This window comes from Geotrypetes seraphini, chromosome 1, assembly GCF_902459505.1.
Source record: "Geotrypetes seraphini chromosome 1, aGeoSer1.1, whole genome shotgun sequence".
Lineage (NCBI taxonomy): Eukaryota > Metazoa > Chordata > Amphibia > Gymnophiona > Dermophiidae > Geotrypetes > Geotrypetes seraphini.
In genome coordinates, this window is record NC_047084.1 from 83,208,221 (window position 1) to 83,226,087 (window position 17,867).

Consider the following 17,867-nt stretch of genomic DNA (forward strand, 5'->3'; position numbering starts at 1 on the left):
ACCAGATCCACTCAAAAACTAAAATTATCCTTCCCCTCCTTAAAAGGCATCTCCCATGTTGGTAAACTAGGATCTTCCCTCCCCTTCAGAATCACTCAGCTCTGGAATAATCTTACTTCCCCTCTTCGCAACTTGAGCTCCCTTCAACTATTCTGTAAGCATCTGAAAACTTGGCTCTTCTCCAAAATGTAACCTCTCCCCCTCTCTGGTATTCTAAGCCCTAACCTCTCTTCATACTTATTTCTATAATTCCATTGGAGTTCTGTTCTATCCCAACCCCTGTAAACCGTGCCGAGCTCCACATTGTGGAGATGATGCAATATATAAACCCAACATTTAGTTTAGTTTAGTGAAAGAATACATTTAGAATAAGATGGGAGGTTTTTATGACCAATGACTGATTAAATGTAACACTACTGCAAAAATAATGGTCTCAAGTTCCAACTGGATACAATCACAAATGAAACGAACTTGTGAGACTTGGCTAAAAAGCTTTCCCAAGTCGAGTATTAGAAGTTAATATGAAACCCTCAGATTCCTGCGCTGTTCAGTATAATTACTGTAACAACTGATGGCAAGTGGGCAGTTTTCTTTCATTGGGTATTCATATTTTTCTTTTTATGTTTTTTAAGTTATGCATTAAAAACTCTTCTTTAGCGTTCTTAAGTAAATATGTTATATGAAACTTAATAGCTGAAATAACTAGCGGCACTTATCTTTTGTTAACCGCTTGTGCTTCAGATACGCTCTGCCGGTGCGTGTGGAGCCCGACGGTTAAGGCTTTGTCAAGGGTCAAACTGTCTTGGGAAAGCTTTTTAGCCAAGTCTCACAAGTTCGTTTCATTTGTGATTGATTCGATGTAAGGCATGCTGCATTTCTGGTTTTCCAGTTCAGTAGCAGCCACTGAGGTATTTTCCTCCTTAGTTTAGTACACTTGAATTGTGGTGTTATTGGTGGTGAAATCATATCTTTTTTTGATTTGGATTTGTATCCCTATGGGAAGAACCATAGGACACTTTTTAAACAAGTGATATCAGGCAGGAGGGAAGGTATGGAGGATTATTTAGCACTTTTCTTTTACATTTATTTACATTTTCAATACTGCAAATTCTGTACAGGAAAGAATGACAATCCATAGATAGGAAAGCAGCACATTATTCACGCAGCACGTACAAGCGGGAGTATAAAACGAGAGATTTGGTGGATGGACTACAAAGAGATTCTACCGAATGGGAATCGAACTTCAGGATATTACAAACATATACCGTAAAGTGGGGTGAGAGTCAAGTTAGGAACACAATTTTGTGGAAGATGAATCTGCATGGGTCATCTGGCTACGGTGAGGGTGTCCATATAATTTATGCTAAGAGGGCGAGAAGGCTTGTGTGAACTGCCATGTTTTGAGGGGAACTTTAAATTACTTGTGAGAGGAATATTATTACTAGAGAGGGGGGGGGGGGCACATTCAATGCAGACAGGCCTGGTCTAGAGACTGAATGAGAGATGTTGTGTAGGGGGGCATGTAGATGACCTCAACAGCCTCAGTGGCTGGACATGCCTTTTCATGAAAGCTGCCTTATTATTGTGACAATAATAAGAATGGTCACGCACTAGCCAACTACTTGAAAATATGGGAGGAACGACTCCACATACACACTATTATAAATCAAGGACAATCAACGACTGATCCAGCAAAGATCCCGCCGCACTGCTTTCAGCAATTCTATGAACTATACCCCTCATGTGGTTCTGTGTGTCAAGGGGCATTGTTCAATACCAGTATAACCTTGAATTCCTTTCCCTTACTGGTAAGGTATTTTCTTACTTCAGGCACAAAACACTGATGAAACCACTCAAGAAACAGTGCTCTCTTGTCCAAGCCTTGTTGTTGTGCATCCAGTAAACAGGCAGCTAGCTTTTCCCTTCAAGGTTCACCTCCTCACGGATTTATAAATCAGTGTAGGCTCTATCATATGACCTACTGCATTTGCATAAAGCAGCATTGTTAGTCTATTCCCATATTACTTCATCGATGATGAAGTAATATGGGAATATGACTACCCAAATTTATGCCTGCTCTTGCAAAGTCTAGATTTGGCTGACCAAGATAGGAAGCCAGCACAACACATCAACACAAACTTCCTAATTCTCTCCCATCCACCCTAACCCTACTTTAGGCCTGTTCAGGATTTGAACAGCTATGCTTAACTACCTAATATAATTTAGGTGTGTACATTTGTCCAGTTACTTCTCTCAATTTGGAAAGATTTTGATCTAGAACAGTGCATTGCAAATTGTATGTCGCGGCACACTAGTGTGCTGTCAGACGCCGGGGAGGAAGAGAGGTGCTGGTGCTGGCTGACTGCCTATAAGATGTGCCTCTTGTGGTGAGAGGCACATCCTGTAGGCAGTCAGCCAGCGATGGTGCCTCTCCTCCTCCATAGAGTCTCTCCTCCTTTTCGCGCCTTTTCTTTACCAGCAACCCCCCCCCACACCCCACAGGCGTCTCTGGGACACATCTGGAGGGCCTCCGCGCCTGCACAGATGTTGATGTGATGATGTCACGAACGTGCTTGATGTCATCGTATCAACGCCCACACACTTCCGGATGACCTCGGGCCGCGGCCCCCAATTTAGTGTGTCGGCTCGCAAAATTTGCGAGACACTGATCTAGAAACTAAGGGGGGGTCTTTTACTAAGGCACACTAGCCGATTTATTGCATGCTAAATGCTAACGCATCCCTTATATTCTATGCACGTGTTAGTATTTAGCGCGCGCTAAATCGGCTAGCACGCCTTAGTAAAAGACCCCTTAAGTACTTACTAGGATGGTTAAATCCCTTTAAATCAGGGGTAGGGAACTCCGGTCCTCGAGAGCCGTATTCCAGTCTGGTTTTCAGGATTTCCCCAATGAATATGCATGAGATGTATTTGCATGCACTGCTTTCATGCATATTCATTGGGGAAATCCTGAAAACCCAACTGGAATACGGCTCTCGAGGACCAGAGTTCCCTACCCCTGCTTTAAATATTATGATTTAGATTTTCAAAGGGGTTTAAATGAGTGGGAAAGGCTCCTACCCACTTAAACGTTGATTAGTAAGCCATAACTGAATATACAATGGCACTTATTTACACAGTGCTATGTCATGGAGCAACACATGGGTGGAATCAGGGGAGAGTCAGTGGTTATGCTGTTACTAGTAATATTCAATGCCGATACCTGTATAGCTAACAAGGAATTAGGACCGCTCAAAAGCAGACCTACATAACTTCCAGGTCTATAGATGATCTGGATATTCAACAATAGTGCCCACATATGGCCCAGAACGGAATATCTGTGTTTGATTCAGCCCATCAGAGTCAGCGGCTTTAAAATCACTGATCATTGTGCTGTTCTCCTTCTTTCTTTATTTTGGATTTGCCAGAAGCTTTTGGCCATTTACCTAAAGGAAATAGGGCGTTGTGTAGGAAAATGAGTCTCTTGGCTAGAAAATGTATATTACAATATTGGACGATCCTGATCCTCCGAGGTTTTGGCATTGGCGGAACCAATTACATCAGTTGGCCATTTGGGAAGCTAGAGATGCAGGAATTGTAAGAACGCGAAAGATGTTATTTATACAAATCTGCGGTTCATATTTGCAAGATTTACATCCTAAGGGTCGTAATGCGATTTTAAGTTGGATCTCTTAACTGGGCTTTTTATTAAATCAAATAAAGAGAGTATCATTGGGTAGAGAGTACTATTGGATGGGAAGGGGTGGGTGTGGAGAGGGATGATAAAGGTTCAAATTCATATTGATAAGTGGGGGTTTATTGATATTGGAATTTGTCTTTTATTATGTTTATTAATAATTGATGCATTATTGATGTCCTTTGATGCTGTATTTATTGTGTTTGATGATATTTGCATCAATAAAAACTGTTTGAATCTAAAATCACTGATCACCGCAGGCTGAAAATTATGGGGTTTCAGTTTAATCAGGTACTCGATATTTGACTATCCTGTAATGTCACTTCACAGCCTGGATGCATGATTTTGGATGAGATTATAGCACTTCTTACACTGGAAGGATCATCTGTTTGCTTGCTGCCTTCCTCTGATACCTCAGGAGCTGTTGGCACTGAAACTGGAAGTAGAGGAGATCTTGCCTTTCCAGCCAATCCCAGTGATGCTGTTTTCACTTGAGGCTTGGGTAGGTTAGATCCTGGGGAAAAAAAAAGTAAAAATACTCAAGTCTTGGTCTCAAGTTAGAACCAATTTTATAGAACTAATTTTCATTTACTTTATATTTTACTATATATTATGTCAGGGGATATTCTTAATAGAAAATGTCACACAGGAACTCAATTTCCCCATTCCGCCCCACAAATTTTGTCCCTGTCCCTGTCCCATTCCTGTAAGCTCTGCCTCAACCGCACAGGCCTCAAACACAGATGAGGAGAGAGCTTGCAGGAATGGGGCAGGGACAGGAAAAGAACTCGCAGGGAAAGGACAGAAAAATGAGTTCCCACGGGGACAGGGAAAAATTTGTACCCATGTCATTCTCTAGTTCTTAACTCACTGAATGTTTTACAAAGGGCTCTGCTAAAACATGAAGTTTTCTGTAAAATATGTATAAGGAGGCTGGCTGTTTTTGATTTTAAGGAGGCTGGCATACATATGTGCACTGGTTGTCACATACTGCAGAAGCATCAATTTCACAAAACTACTTTGTAAAAAAAAAAAGCATTAGTCAGGGCTTTGCACGTGTAAGTGTTGGTAAATATACATATAATTGCTGGTTTCACAACATACATGTAAATTTTCCAGCAATCACATAAAGCCTAACATGTCTATATTTGGCTTATACCTGCAGCACCTGTTAATAAAACAAACACATTATAAAATATGATCATGGTTTTATGTCATGGTACTTTTAAATAAAATTTACGAATTTGGTTACAACCAGGGCTGTGGAGGTGGAATCAGAGTCAGAAGCAATATCCGGGCTGTGGAGTCGGAGTCTGGTTTTGTGTACCGACTCCACAGCCCTGGTTACAACCTTGTTTTTTGTTTCTTGTTCTCTAAGTGTGCACTCTTTCTGTTTTGGTGCACTTTTTCTCTTTCTATTTGCTTGCATTTATATGTGTAAGTGCCAAGTTTACTACTACTGCTAGTACTACTAGTAGTAATTTACTACTACTACTATTACTACTAGTAGTACAACTTTATTTTATTTACTTTATTTAAGCGACAGAATAAAGAAAGGGATCAACAAACTAAACTAAACTAAATCTTAAGCTTATATACCGCATCCTCTCTATAAAGATAGAGCTTGGCATGGTTTACATGTACTTTAAAGTAAGGGAAAAACATAATAAGAATTAGTGATTACACAGAGAGCAGCAAAATTTATATAACATAACATAACATAACATATCATTGTGCTTGTTAACAGCATAACCGTAAGTTCAATGCGGTTTACAAAAGATTATTAACAGTGAACATGATACAGGGAATAGAATAAGTTAGTTAATCAAATGCTTGGAAAAAAGATAGGTCTTCAGCTGGGTTCTAAAATGTTTGTAGGAGTAAGCTGTGAGCAGTAGTGTTCGAAATTCTTTATTGTAAAAAGCTGCTTGAAACGCTGAAGTATGATTAAGAATTTACTTGCTTTTGCAACCCTGGACAGAAGGAAAGTTAAAAAGGGGCCCAAGGATTAAGCAGTGGACCAGTAACATTGGCTGAACTGCTGAAGAAGTTATGAGAAGAGGGGTGGGGGGAAAAGTAGGGGATGGCAAGTGGTGAGAATATGTTGGATAGTGAAAGAGTGGATGGTTGCTAGGGAAAAGTTGTATATGATTGGTGGAATGCTGGGGGATTGGGATTGGCTGGGTATTGGGCGGGAGTTTGAGTCTGTGTGAGAGTTGGAAGGGCAGATACTTGTGTGCGACACCGCCACAGGTATTGGTGAGGCCAGGCGGCGCCGCAGGTCTCATTGGGGTGGGGGGCAAGGGTTGGATCAATGTTAAGAGGAGACACAGTTTGAATTTGTGGGGGACTGTCAGCTAGGTCGTTACCGACTAGCTGACATGGGTTTGGGTTGTGAAGACCGCTTGGGAAAATTTCAATGATTTTCATTCATGGTTAATGTTATTGCATTGTTTGTTAAATAAAGCTGCGGCCAGAATTTATTTATCCACAATAAGAAGATGTGTTGTGTTTTAATTTCTAAGTATTATTGTTGAGCAATGAAAGCAGTGTGAATGCCAATGTTATAGGGCATGGGTTTTCTGCTATGTTTGTATGAAGCTAAAGAAAATAAAGGGGGGCTGTACCATACAGAGCCTTATAGCAGAAGCAACCCAGCTTAAACACTACCTGAGCCTCCATAGGCAGCCAGTACAGCTCACAATAAAAGGGTTTTCAGATGTTTATGGAACAATTGGAAGGAGCCCAGATTCCACAGCTGGGTAGGAAGGTTATTCCAAAGTTCGGTGATTTTGAAGAAAAGAGATTTCCCTAATTTACCAGCATAGATAACAAATACACGAAAAGCCAATGAACACCAAAAAAGTATACAAGCCTACAAAACTGAGACCAAAAGTTCTTTATTAATAGAAGACCCGACACTGCCAGTGTTTTGGCCAATGGCCTGCAACAGGGGTCTACAATGACATACATTTAAAAATTCCATTCCATTCAAAAACCCATAAATACAAAATTCCATTATTACATTTAAAAATAGAAAATAGATAAAAACACACTTCTAAAATAAAAATGAAACATGTATAAAACAAAACAATTTTATTCTCATATTGAGCATCATACTGCTCGTGAATGAAATTTTTCATCCCAGTTTTGTAGGCTTGTACACTTTTTTTTGGTGTCCATTTACTTTATTTAAAACATTTATAGCGCATGCTATCTGCCAAATCTAAGTAGGTTACAATAGTACATACAGGATAAAATAAAAAGATTAAGAAACAAAACAATAAAAACAATTAACCTTACAACTCAAACAAAAACATTCAACACTGGGATTCCAAACAGTGATAAAGAATAAATCAAAAACGGTAAATCATGAGTAAGCCTGGGCAAATAAGTCGTACTGCGACGTGCAGATTTAACTGCCAAACGCCAGATAAAGTTCCTAAAGTTCTGGCAATGTAGGATCACCCATTTCCTGAAGAAGCCTTTCCAATATGTGAAGAGCGAAATGGGACGCTCTGTCCCACTCATCAAGGTGGGCATTAACATACCCCAAGCTAAGTACAAAACTTTATTGGGTAAAGGGTTCCTATAATGGTCATTTGAAAAAAATACATAAATTATACTAAGAACATAAGCAGTGCCTCCGCTGGGTCAGACCAGAGGTCCATCGTGCCCAGAAGTCTGCACATGCAGTGGCCCAACAGGTCCAGGACCTGGACTGTAATCCTCTATCCATACCCCTTTATCCCCTTTTCCAGCAGGAAATTGTCCAGTACCGTACTTTGCTCTATTACGTCCTCTGGAAGCGCATTCCAGGTGTCCACCACACGTTGGGTAAAGAAGAACTTCCTAGCATTCGTTCTGAATCTGTCCCCTTTCAACTTTTCTGAGTGCCCTCTTGTTCTTTTATTATTCAAAAGTTTGAAGAATCTGTCCCTCTCTACGCCTTTCATGATCTTGTAAGTCTCTATCATATCCCCTCTAAGTCTCCTCTTCTCCAGGGAAAAGAGACCCAGTTTCTCCAATCTCTCAGCATATGAAAGGTTTTTCACCCCTTTTATCAGACGTGTCGCTCTCCTCTGAACCCTCTCGAGTAACACCATATCATTCTTAAGGTATGGCGACCAATATTGGACGCAGTACTCCAGATGCGGACGCACCATCGCCCGATACAACGGCAGGATAACTTCTTTCGTTCTGGTTGTAATACCCTTCTTGATTATGCCTAGCATTCTATTTGCCTTCTTAGCGGCCGCTGCGCACTGTGCCATCGGCTTCATTGTCATGTCCACCATTACCCCCAAGTCCCTTTCTTGGGTACTCTCCTTCAATAATATCCCTCCCATCGTATAGCTGCACCTCGGGTTTCTGCTTCCCACATGTAATACTTTACATTTCTCAACGTTGAACCTCATCTGCCATCTCGTCGCCCATTCTCCTAGTTTGTTCAAGTCTCTTTGCAATTCTTCGCAGTCCTCTTTAGTCCGAGCTCCACTAAACAGTTTGGTGTCGTCCGCAAATTTTATTATCTCACACTTCGTCCCTGTTTCTAGATCATTTATGAATATATTAAATAGCAATGGCCCAAGCACCGAGCCCTGATAAAACAGAAAAAGAATCATTAAAATTATTTATAAATATTTTTTTTAAAAAAAGGGGTGTTTTGATCGGTGATAGCCCGTATACAGCTGGCTTATCGAGAAAAGTTCTAACAAATAAGCAGCTGTGGGTGCTTGAGATCTTTTTCTCCCCTATGGAAGATATTCTTAAATAAACCAACTGGTAGATATCCATATTTAAAAGGGTTATTTATCTACTGTTTGTATTGCCTTTGTTGTGAGCCACCTAGAACCCTCCCGGTATGGCAGCATATAAAAATAAAATTATTATTATTATTATTATTATTAATAAACCATTTTCTACATAATAACAGAGACTTGGTGCCATGTAAATTCATAAATGGATGAATGATACATGTCCACTCTGCTTTGCTTAAATGAAGGTATATCAAGAAATAATTTGTCATCAGAGCACAATGAGTGATTAAAAGCTATAAATCCTAAGAGATGAAGTGAGAACAATAAACGTTCCATTATTCAGAGCTTTGTGTATCAAACATAAAACTTTAAATTATACTCTCCATGTGAGAGGAAACCAACAACAGTTTTTCAGAATTGGGGTAATATGTTCAGTACAAGAAAGGCCATACGTTTTATTTATTTATTATTTATAAACCACTAAGTAGGCTACAATCAGGTACTCAAGTATTTTGCCCTATCTGTGGGCTCACAATTAGAGTTGTGCAAGTACAGAAATCCCGCCCGACCCCACCAGTATCCCACCCGTCCCCACTTGTCCCCGCAAGGAATCCCCTCCGTCCCCACCCGACCCTGCGAGGAATCTCCTTTGTCCCCGCCTATCCCCCCATAAAAGTTGCCTATCCCCATAAAAAAGCAGCAATTACTTCTGACAGTTTTGAATTTTTTTTAAGACGTATTTAATTTATACCAACAATAAAATGCAATATAAACAAATAACAATGAACAGAAACAAGAGATGCATACACACTAATAGTCCCCTTATATTGTTTGGTGAGCCCTCCAAAACCTACTGTATCCAACTGTACACCATACCGATAGTTCTTATGCCATCAGGGGATACCTATATGTGAGTATGGTGGGATTAGGATAGGGGTTGAAAGGCTCACATATTCTACCAGAAGTGTAGTGGTTAGCGAGGAGTATGGGCCTGAGTTCCCATCTCTTTGGTTGACTATATCACCTACTAGCTACTCCAGGAACTTATTTGGCGCTTTAATAAGACTGGCCATATCAGAAGCTGCCATACGCACATTTGCACTGGTTTCATCTACATCTTTGAGTGGGAGGGGGTCAACAACCACTGGGGGAGTATGCGGGGGGTGGGGGGGGACATCTGGTCAGTCTGGGAACCTTTTTGGTACTTATTCATTGTTAAAACAGGTCTAGCTTCACGTGTCCAAACTGTGCCCTGGACATATTCTAAAATGTTCTATTATGGCTGAAAAACGTCTAATGCTTCTTATTATTTTTTTACTGTTGTTTTTAAAAATATTTTTTATATGCTTTCTTAATGCTCTATATCTACAACCTTTGTTAAGTGAAAGACTCTTTATATTGTGCTCAGTGCTCCTCCACCCAGGTCATTAGCAAAACGCTGTAACTGTGTGTGTGACTGCTAGGAACCATCATCGCACATGTGTGTTCCCACCTATACTGTATATCTACTCAACTTCACAAAATAACCAGCTTTAAATTGCTACTTATATTTAGCATAGATGTTCCATAGTGATGATGTGCAATGAGGATCTGCAGTAGAGAATGACACGGTGACAAAATTCATCACCGTTCCCGTCCCCGCGGATAACCGCGGGAAATAATGCCATGTCATTTTTTAGTGTCTATTTCAGCCTCAGTCCTTCTACACCAGCATTCTTCAAAGCAAAGCTTGAGGGTCAGTGGTTGTGGCCATTCATACTCTGATTCTTATGTGAGCCAAGGATAATGAAGCCATTGTGATATCACTGATGTGATTGGCTCTTAGGCACTGGTGGAATGAGGCATTATGACATCACAATATCTGCTCTGGATACCAGAGACTGTCATTCTGTAGTGTCTGTTTCAACCTCAGTCCTTCTACACCAGCATTCTTCAAAGCAAAGCTTGCGGGTCAGTGGTTGTGGCCATTCATACTCTGATTCTTCCCTCTCTCCTTAAAGAATGACATGAAGATTGTTTACCGCGGTTATCCGCGGGGACGGGGACGGTGATGAATTTTGTCACCGTGTCATTCTCTAATCTGCAGTTCACAGTTTTTCGTTTTTACAAAAGTGCTCGTGCAAAATCAGGAAATTATACTAAAACCTTCAGGCATTTCATTACTTTTTTTCTTAGTTCTCCGGTTCTCCAACGCCAGCTGAGTTTCATATTACATCGTCAGGGAGGCTCTATAAGCTGAACTGCGTTGAAAATCACAAAGCACAGTGCGATGAACTTTCACTGCCTTATACTTTCTTTAAGATTGATAAAATAATTTAAAGAAAGTATAAGGCAGTGAAAGTTCAATGCACTGTAAAGTTGAGTAGATATATGAGAATCTCGGAGAGGGAAAGAGCCAGAAGGCCTTGAGCATGTGCAGATGCTCAAGGCCCCGGAACAGCCCAGCAGAGAACCGGCGGCAGGCACTGTCATCACCGGCGCACGGGTAAAGACAGGGCCGGTCAGTGGGAGGAGGAGGTGATCTCGGTCGCGAAGGGAGGGAGCAGCGCTGGTGGCCTCGAGGGAGCAGCAAAGCCGGTTCCTGGGGTGGGGGCTCGCAAATTGAGTCAACGCTAGGTTTGCGAGTTACAATTTGCTCGAGTGTTTTGCTTGTCTTGCAAAACACTCGCAAACCGCGTTACTTGCAAACCGAGGTTTGACTGTATACGCATGTCTGAGTCAGGGGTTTTTTTTTCTCCTAAGAGGTTTTCACGTTGTAAAGATACGTGAAAAGCAAATCACTTTGGATTTCCTTTAAAATTTTTAATTTATGTCTCTTCAAGGATGAAAGTAGCTGAATAGATCTCGAGTTTCTCAGCTCTTTGCAACAATGCTTAAATTTCCATTAAAGTGTTTGCGACAAACTTCAACATTCAGCCTTTTTAAAAAGAATATCCTTTAGCGATGTGCAAAAATCAGAGCTGTCTCCATGATGACATGATATAACGTGAACGTGAACTCGCAGGCCTTGAGCATGCTCAGATGCTCAAGGCCCAGCAGACGAGTAGGCAGATCTTCAAGAGCCCAGATGAGGGTAAGAAGCGGCGGGGGGGTGCCCAATCGTGTTGGGGGGGGGTTGGATCATTGTGGGGGGGGTGCCCAATCGTGGCGGGGGGGTCAGATAGTGGCGGGGGGGTGCCGGTTCGAGGCAGGGGGTGCCGGATCGCAGGGGGGGGGGTGCAGGATTGCGGGGGGGGGGGGTGTGCTCGTAAATCGAGCCATGCTCGGTTTCCGAGGCACCGATTTTGCAAATGTTTTGCTCGTCTTGCAAAACACTCGCAAACCGGTACACTCATAAACCGAGGTACCACTGTAGTAAATATTGTACAAGCTACAAGATGTTCACAAGGAAGGAAGGTATTTTTGTATTCTTGGCTAGTCCTTGCACCTTGCACATACAGTACAAAAATCCAGATTGCTCAGGGATGGAGTCAGTCTGGATTATATGGTTTTCCAGTTTCTCAGGTGGTTACTTTTAAAATTCAAATTTAAGGAATAAGGAAAAGATGAACAAGCCAATTTTTGTTATTTATTCATTAAGAAATACAGACTGCCTCATTTATCAAATAGGTATATTTACAGGAAAAAATACAAAGAAACTTAAAATTATTTATTTCTAGTATTTATATACCACTTATAAACTAAGTGGTGTACAGGTACTCAAGCATTTCCCCTATCTGTCCTGGCAGGCAATCGGGGATTAAGTGACTTGCCCAGGGTCACAAGGAACAGGGTGGGATTTGAACCCACAACCTCAGGATGCTGAGGTTATGGCACTAACCACTGCACCACCACACTTGTTTCATTGAACTCGATCATAGAAAAAAGATATTTTATTGTAAAATTTGTTTTTTTAATGTTCATTTTTTCCTGTTTATAACGTTTACTATAAAAGCTCCAGCATCACTGTCTCTTTCTCTCCCCAAGAATTCAGATTCTCAGGTGGTCTGGATTTCTGGCATCCAGATTTTTGGACTTGTACTGTATTTTCATATTTGGCAATGACTAATATTTTCAGCAACATCATATTTGATACATATTTACTCTCTGAATCTTACAGTGTTTTATTTAAATAGGGATATTAGTGTAATTGGTCCCCTAACACTCTCCCCACCACCATCTGTATTACAGTAGCATACACTGTACAAAATGATTATGAACCAATTCAAATGATCAATGCCGCTTAAAAGCCTCCCACAGAGAACTTCATCTTCTGCTACTTTAGTGAAAATATTTAACCAGTGAATTGTTCAGCTTGGAGGCACTGCATTAATGTCAAATTACAAGAAACTGACCTGCTGAAATACTTCTATAAACATCACATTCAAAAAACAACGCTTTCATAGACTGGTGGTCTAATACAATTGGCTAGGTATTGAAATATGGCTATCAGTGGGGCTGGAAATAAATATAGGAGCCAATATATAGACTGAAGGAGTCAACTAGGCTGGCCTTTGTGATTGGCGGTCAAGCTGGATATTTAATGCCGGGCCATTTTCAGGGGAGAGTGTGGTGCAGTGGTTAAAGCTACAGCCTCAGCCCCCCTGAGGTTGTAGGTTCAAACCCACACTGCTCCCTTGTGACCCTAGGCCAGTCACTTATCCCCCCCCCCCATTGCCCCAGATACATTAGATTGTAAGCCCACCAGGACAGACAGGGAAAAATGCTTAAGTACCTGCAAAAATTCATGTAAACCATTCTGAGCTCACCTGGGAGAATGGTATAGAAATCTGAATAAATATCCAGGTGCTTTTTGGCTAGTTTAAATTTAACCGGCCAAGCAGATATTCAGTGCTGCATTTCAGCAGCCTAGCTTGGCTTGGCTGAATATCAGCAGATAGCTGGTTATATCAAGTGATATAACCGGCTATTCACAGCAATATTAAGTACTACTAGTTATATACTGTAGCACTGAAAGGCTTATGCAGCACTGTACAATTTGACATTTAATAGACGGTCCCTGCTCGGAAGAGTTTACAACTTGACTTGGACAGACAGCATGACATATAAGGTTGGGGATGCAGAAGCAAAAGGTGAGAGGAGCAAGGAGTTGAAGGCAGTCTTGAAGAGGTGGGCTTTTAACTTGGACTTGAACACTGCCAGAGACGGAGCCCGCCGTAGGGATTCGGGCAGTTTGTTCCAGGCGTACGGCACAGCATGATAGAAGGGACGGAGTCTGGAGCTGGCAGAGAAGGAGAAGGGCACAGACAGGCGGGATCCACCAGCTGAGCGGAGCTCGTAGGGGGGGGGGGCAAAGGGAGAGATAAGTGAAGAGAGATAGTGAGGTGCAGCTGAGTGAATGCTTCTGTAGGTCAGCAAGAGGCATCTGAACTGTATTCGGAAATAGATGGGAAGCCAATGAAGTGAATTTAGGAGAGGGGTAATGTGAGTATAGTGGCTCCCATAGAATATGAGTCGTGCAGCTGAAATCTGGATGGATTGAAGGGAAGAAAATGGCTGAGCGGAAGACCTGAGAGTAGCGAGTTGTAGTAAACTATCTGCAAGGTGATGAGGGCATGGATAACAGTTTTGGTAGTGTGCTAGGAGAGGAAGGGTTGGATTTTGGTAATATGATAGAGGAAGAAGCAGCAGATTTTAGCAACATGTATCTGGGCAGAGAAGAAGAGAGAAGAGTCAAAGATGACCCCTGGATTGCGAGCAGCCAAAACAGGGAGGACAAGAGTGTTGTCCAAAGAGAAACAACAGGGGGAAATGGGGAGATGGGTTTGGGTGGGAAGATGAGCAGCTCCGTTTTAGCCATATTCAATTTGAGGCATCCAGGCAGCAATGTCGGACAGGCCGTTCCCCTCTGGCTGTATCTTTAGCTTACCCTGTTAGGCCGGCTCGAAACATTCAAGATAATGAAGGGAATAGACTTAGTAGAGAAAGAGAGATTGTTCACCCTCTCCAAGGTGGAGAGAACGAGAGGGCACTCTCTAAAGTTGAAAGGGATAGATTCCGTACAAACGTAAGGAAGTTCTTCTTCACCCAGAGAGTGGTAGAAATCTGAAATGCTCTTCCGGAGACTGTTATAGGGGAAAACACCCTCCAGGAATTCAAGACAAAGTTAGACAAGTTCCTGCTGAACCAGAACGTACGCAGGTAAGGCTAGAATCAAATAGGGCACTGGTCTTTGACCCAAGGGCCGCCGCGTGAGTGGACTACTGGGCACGATGGACCACTGGTCTGATCCAGCAGCGGCAATTCTTAGGTTATTATGTTCTTTCCTCACTGCAGTGAAACTTAATAATAATAAAAAATAATGCTGAAAGTTTTTAAAAGGAGCCCCTTATGCTGTATGTTCTGCTGACCACATAAGCAGCTGAAATATCAGGCCCAATGGCATCATCATCTTTGTTTCACACGTGAGCTGGTACGCATATCGACACCAGCTCGTCCTCATCAGTATTTCTCGCCATTGTTTGCAGGACTGTTGTGCTCCTAAAACTGTTGAATCAATTCAACAATACCAGTGAGGCGTGACTCAATTCCCTAAGAGAGCAGCACAGCTGGATGATTTCCCAGAGGCATGAAACAGATCAAGAGGTGCCAGACTCGTGTGGCTCAGACTCAATCATTCCAGCATGGGGAAGCGTGGAAAGGGAGGATGCAATGGCTAAGGGTATATGTGAATAAAAAGCAGCCATACAGAAATACGCTGCCTACTTTTTCTGTGATATATGTCAAGGGATTCCAAGAAGTAGAGAATAGATGGAGCAGGGCAAGATTTGCTCATTGTGTATTGTCTGAAATGTGTACAGTATATATGATACAATACCATTTTTTTAAATATACCGCCAATACCTCCATGAAGTTCACAGTGGTTTACGTAAATAATTATGAAGATACAAATTATTAAATAGTATCATAATATTTAGGAATTATTAATAAATTCTTGAAATAGATAGGTCTTTAGGTCTTGTTTGAAAATCTTAAAATTAGATTGCTGTTTAATATTAGTACAATGATACCTTGGTTTATGAGCATAATTCGTTCCAGAAGCATGCTCATAATCCAAAGTACTCGTATATCAAAGCGAATTTCCCCATAGGAAGTAAGGGAAACTCACTTGATTTGTTCCCCCCCCCCCCCGAAGCCACCGGTGCTGTTCTACCTTACCCCTCAGCACTGCTCCAAACCCCCCCCCCCGAGACCAGCATCAAACCCCACCAGTGAACGCCCCCCCCGAGAACCGGCATCGCCCCCCCCGCTCGCGTTGCCCCCCTCACGCAATCCGGCATCCCCCACCCACCCAAACACAATCAGTTACCCCGATCTGGCACCGGCACCAGCACCAACGCACAGGATATGCCGGTGCCAGTTTCTGAAGATCCTGCCTCTTGCCTGGGCTGGGCCTTGAGCATCTGCACATGCTCAAGGCCTTCTGGTTCTCGCTCTCTCCGGATCGCGGGGGGGAGGGGGCAACATGAGCGGGGGGGATTCCAGATCGCGGGGGGCAAAGCCGGATCGCGGGGGGGGGGGGGGGACTCGCAAATCGAGGCACGATCGAGTTTGCGAGGCACGATTTGCGGGAATATTTTGCTCATCTTGCAAAACACTTGCAAACTGCGTTACTCGCAAACCGAGGTTTGACTAGTAAGTTTTCCAAAGTTTTGCTGCTTGATAAGCCATGTGGACTAAAAGATCTATTGTGTCTTATGTTCTTAATGACTGAATACCGAAAAGTGTCATTATTTCTCAGATTCAATGATGGATTATTTTAAGTAGTATACAATAGAATTTATAAAGTATTTACCCTTCTGTAGGTAGCCAGTGCAGTTCATGCAGGTAAGGTGCAATCTTATCACTTTTCTTCAATCTGAAGATTAATCTAATGGCTGTATTCTGTAGAGTTTGGAGGGTTTTTTTTTTTTAATTATAAATTTCAGGCAATCTAAGAAAGTGACATTGCACTAGTCCAATTGAGACAAAACAAAAGATTGTACTATTAGGCAGAATTGATAATTATCTTAATGCTTTCTAATTCTTATGAGTTTCCAGAAAAGACCAAAAGACTTTTTTTATTAACAGGTTGACCCAAGGTAATAGTGAAAGATTGTGATCAAGTACATTCATGCTAGCAGTTTTTGAAGTACCTGTTTGGCTATTGGGAATAACCATAGCCATGGCATGTTAAATAGTTTGAATAAAAGTGATATTTATTATCACTCCTGAAGAAGCCGCCAGGCAGCCCCATTGAGCATATAGCATAAGTGTAGTTGATTTATGAGTGCTGAGTTTTTGGATTTAGCATTATGCTGAAGAAGCAGTTATGAAGTCTTTATAAAAATAGAGAAAATTAAAGATTTAACAAATTTAAATTTAGTGTCACAAGTTTTTGATGGACGAAAGAGCAAAACATCCCTAAGAGCCAACTGTTGTGATGAGCCTAGGCCAGTGGTCTCAAACTCAAACCCTCTGCAGGGCCGCATTTTGGATTTGTAGGTACTTGGAGGGCCTCAGGAAAAAATAGTTAATGTCTTATTAAAGAAATGAGGTAAAACTCTTTATAGTTTATAAATCTTTCCTTTTGGCTAAGTCTTAATAATAATATTGTCATTTATAGCTAAAGAGACACATGATCAAGAAACGGTTTTATTTTACTTTTGTGATTATGATAAACATACTGAGGGCCTCAAAACAGTACCTCGCGGGCCGCATGTGGCCCCCGGGCCGCGAGTTTGAGACCACTGGCCTAGGCTATCTGAGGCCTTGTTCTCCTCTTAATTAACATTTGAGAAGAAGCATTTGAAATAGATAGCAAGATGCATTTTTTAATAAGTTCTGTTTTGAGACAATATTGTGCAAAGTACTAACTCTGAGTATCTATAATAGCTGTAAAGGTGTGCATCTTCTATTACTTAAATAAGGACTCCTTTTACGAAGCTGTGGTAGCGTTTTTAGCGCACGCAGGATTTTAGCGCGCACTAAACCCGTGCTACGCGGCTAAAACTAACGCCAGCTCAATGCTGGCATGAAGGTCTAGCACGCGTGGCAATTCAGCACGCGCTAAAACCGCTATCGCAGCTTAGGAAAAGGAGCCCTAAATGTTACAAACATACATAAGAACATACTGTATCCGTTGCTTTTACAAAACATGACACAAGAGGCGATTAAAAAGGGTAAAATGATGTATATATGTAAATTGGCACAGACATAAGTTATAATTCTGGATGATATGCATGGATTGAACATATACTTATTGATGGATATGAGTTCTGAGCGTGGTTTGAACATGTACAGTAAATCTTATTTGGACACCTATACTTAAAAAAAAAAAAAAAGTTCCTGTTGCCATTTACCTTTAGAAACATAGAAACACAGAAATATAATGACATAAAAAGGCCAAATGGCACATTCAGTCTGCCCAT

At 41.6% G+C, this 17,867-nt stretch overlaps 1 protein-coding gene across 3 annotated transcripts in view; it reads right to left on the bottom strand.

The window, feature by feature from the left end:
* The window catches only part of DCC (DCC netrin 1 receptor), a 906,493-nt gene that overhangs the window by 16,976 nt on the left and 871,650 nt on the right, over positions 1–17,867 (bottom strand). For all 3 annotated transcript variants that reach the window (XM_033934276.1, XM_033934287.1, XM_033934268.1), the window contains one exon: positions 4,069–4,211. In XM_033934276.1, coding sequence (XP_033790167.1) covers positions 4,069–4,211 — 143 coding nt within the window. The remainder of the gene's footprint in view (positions 1–4,068; positions 4,212–17,867) is intronic.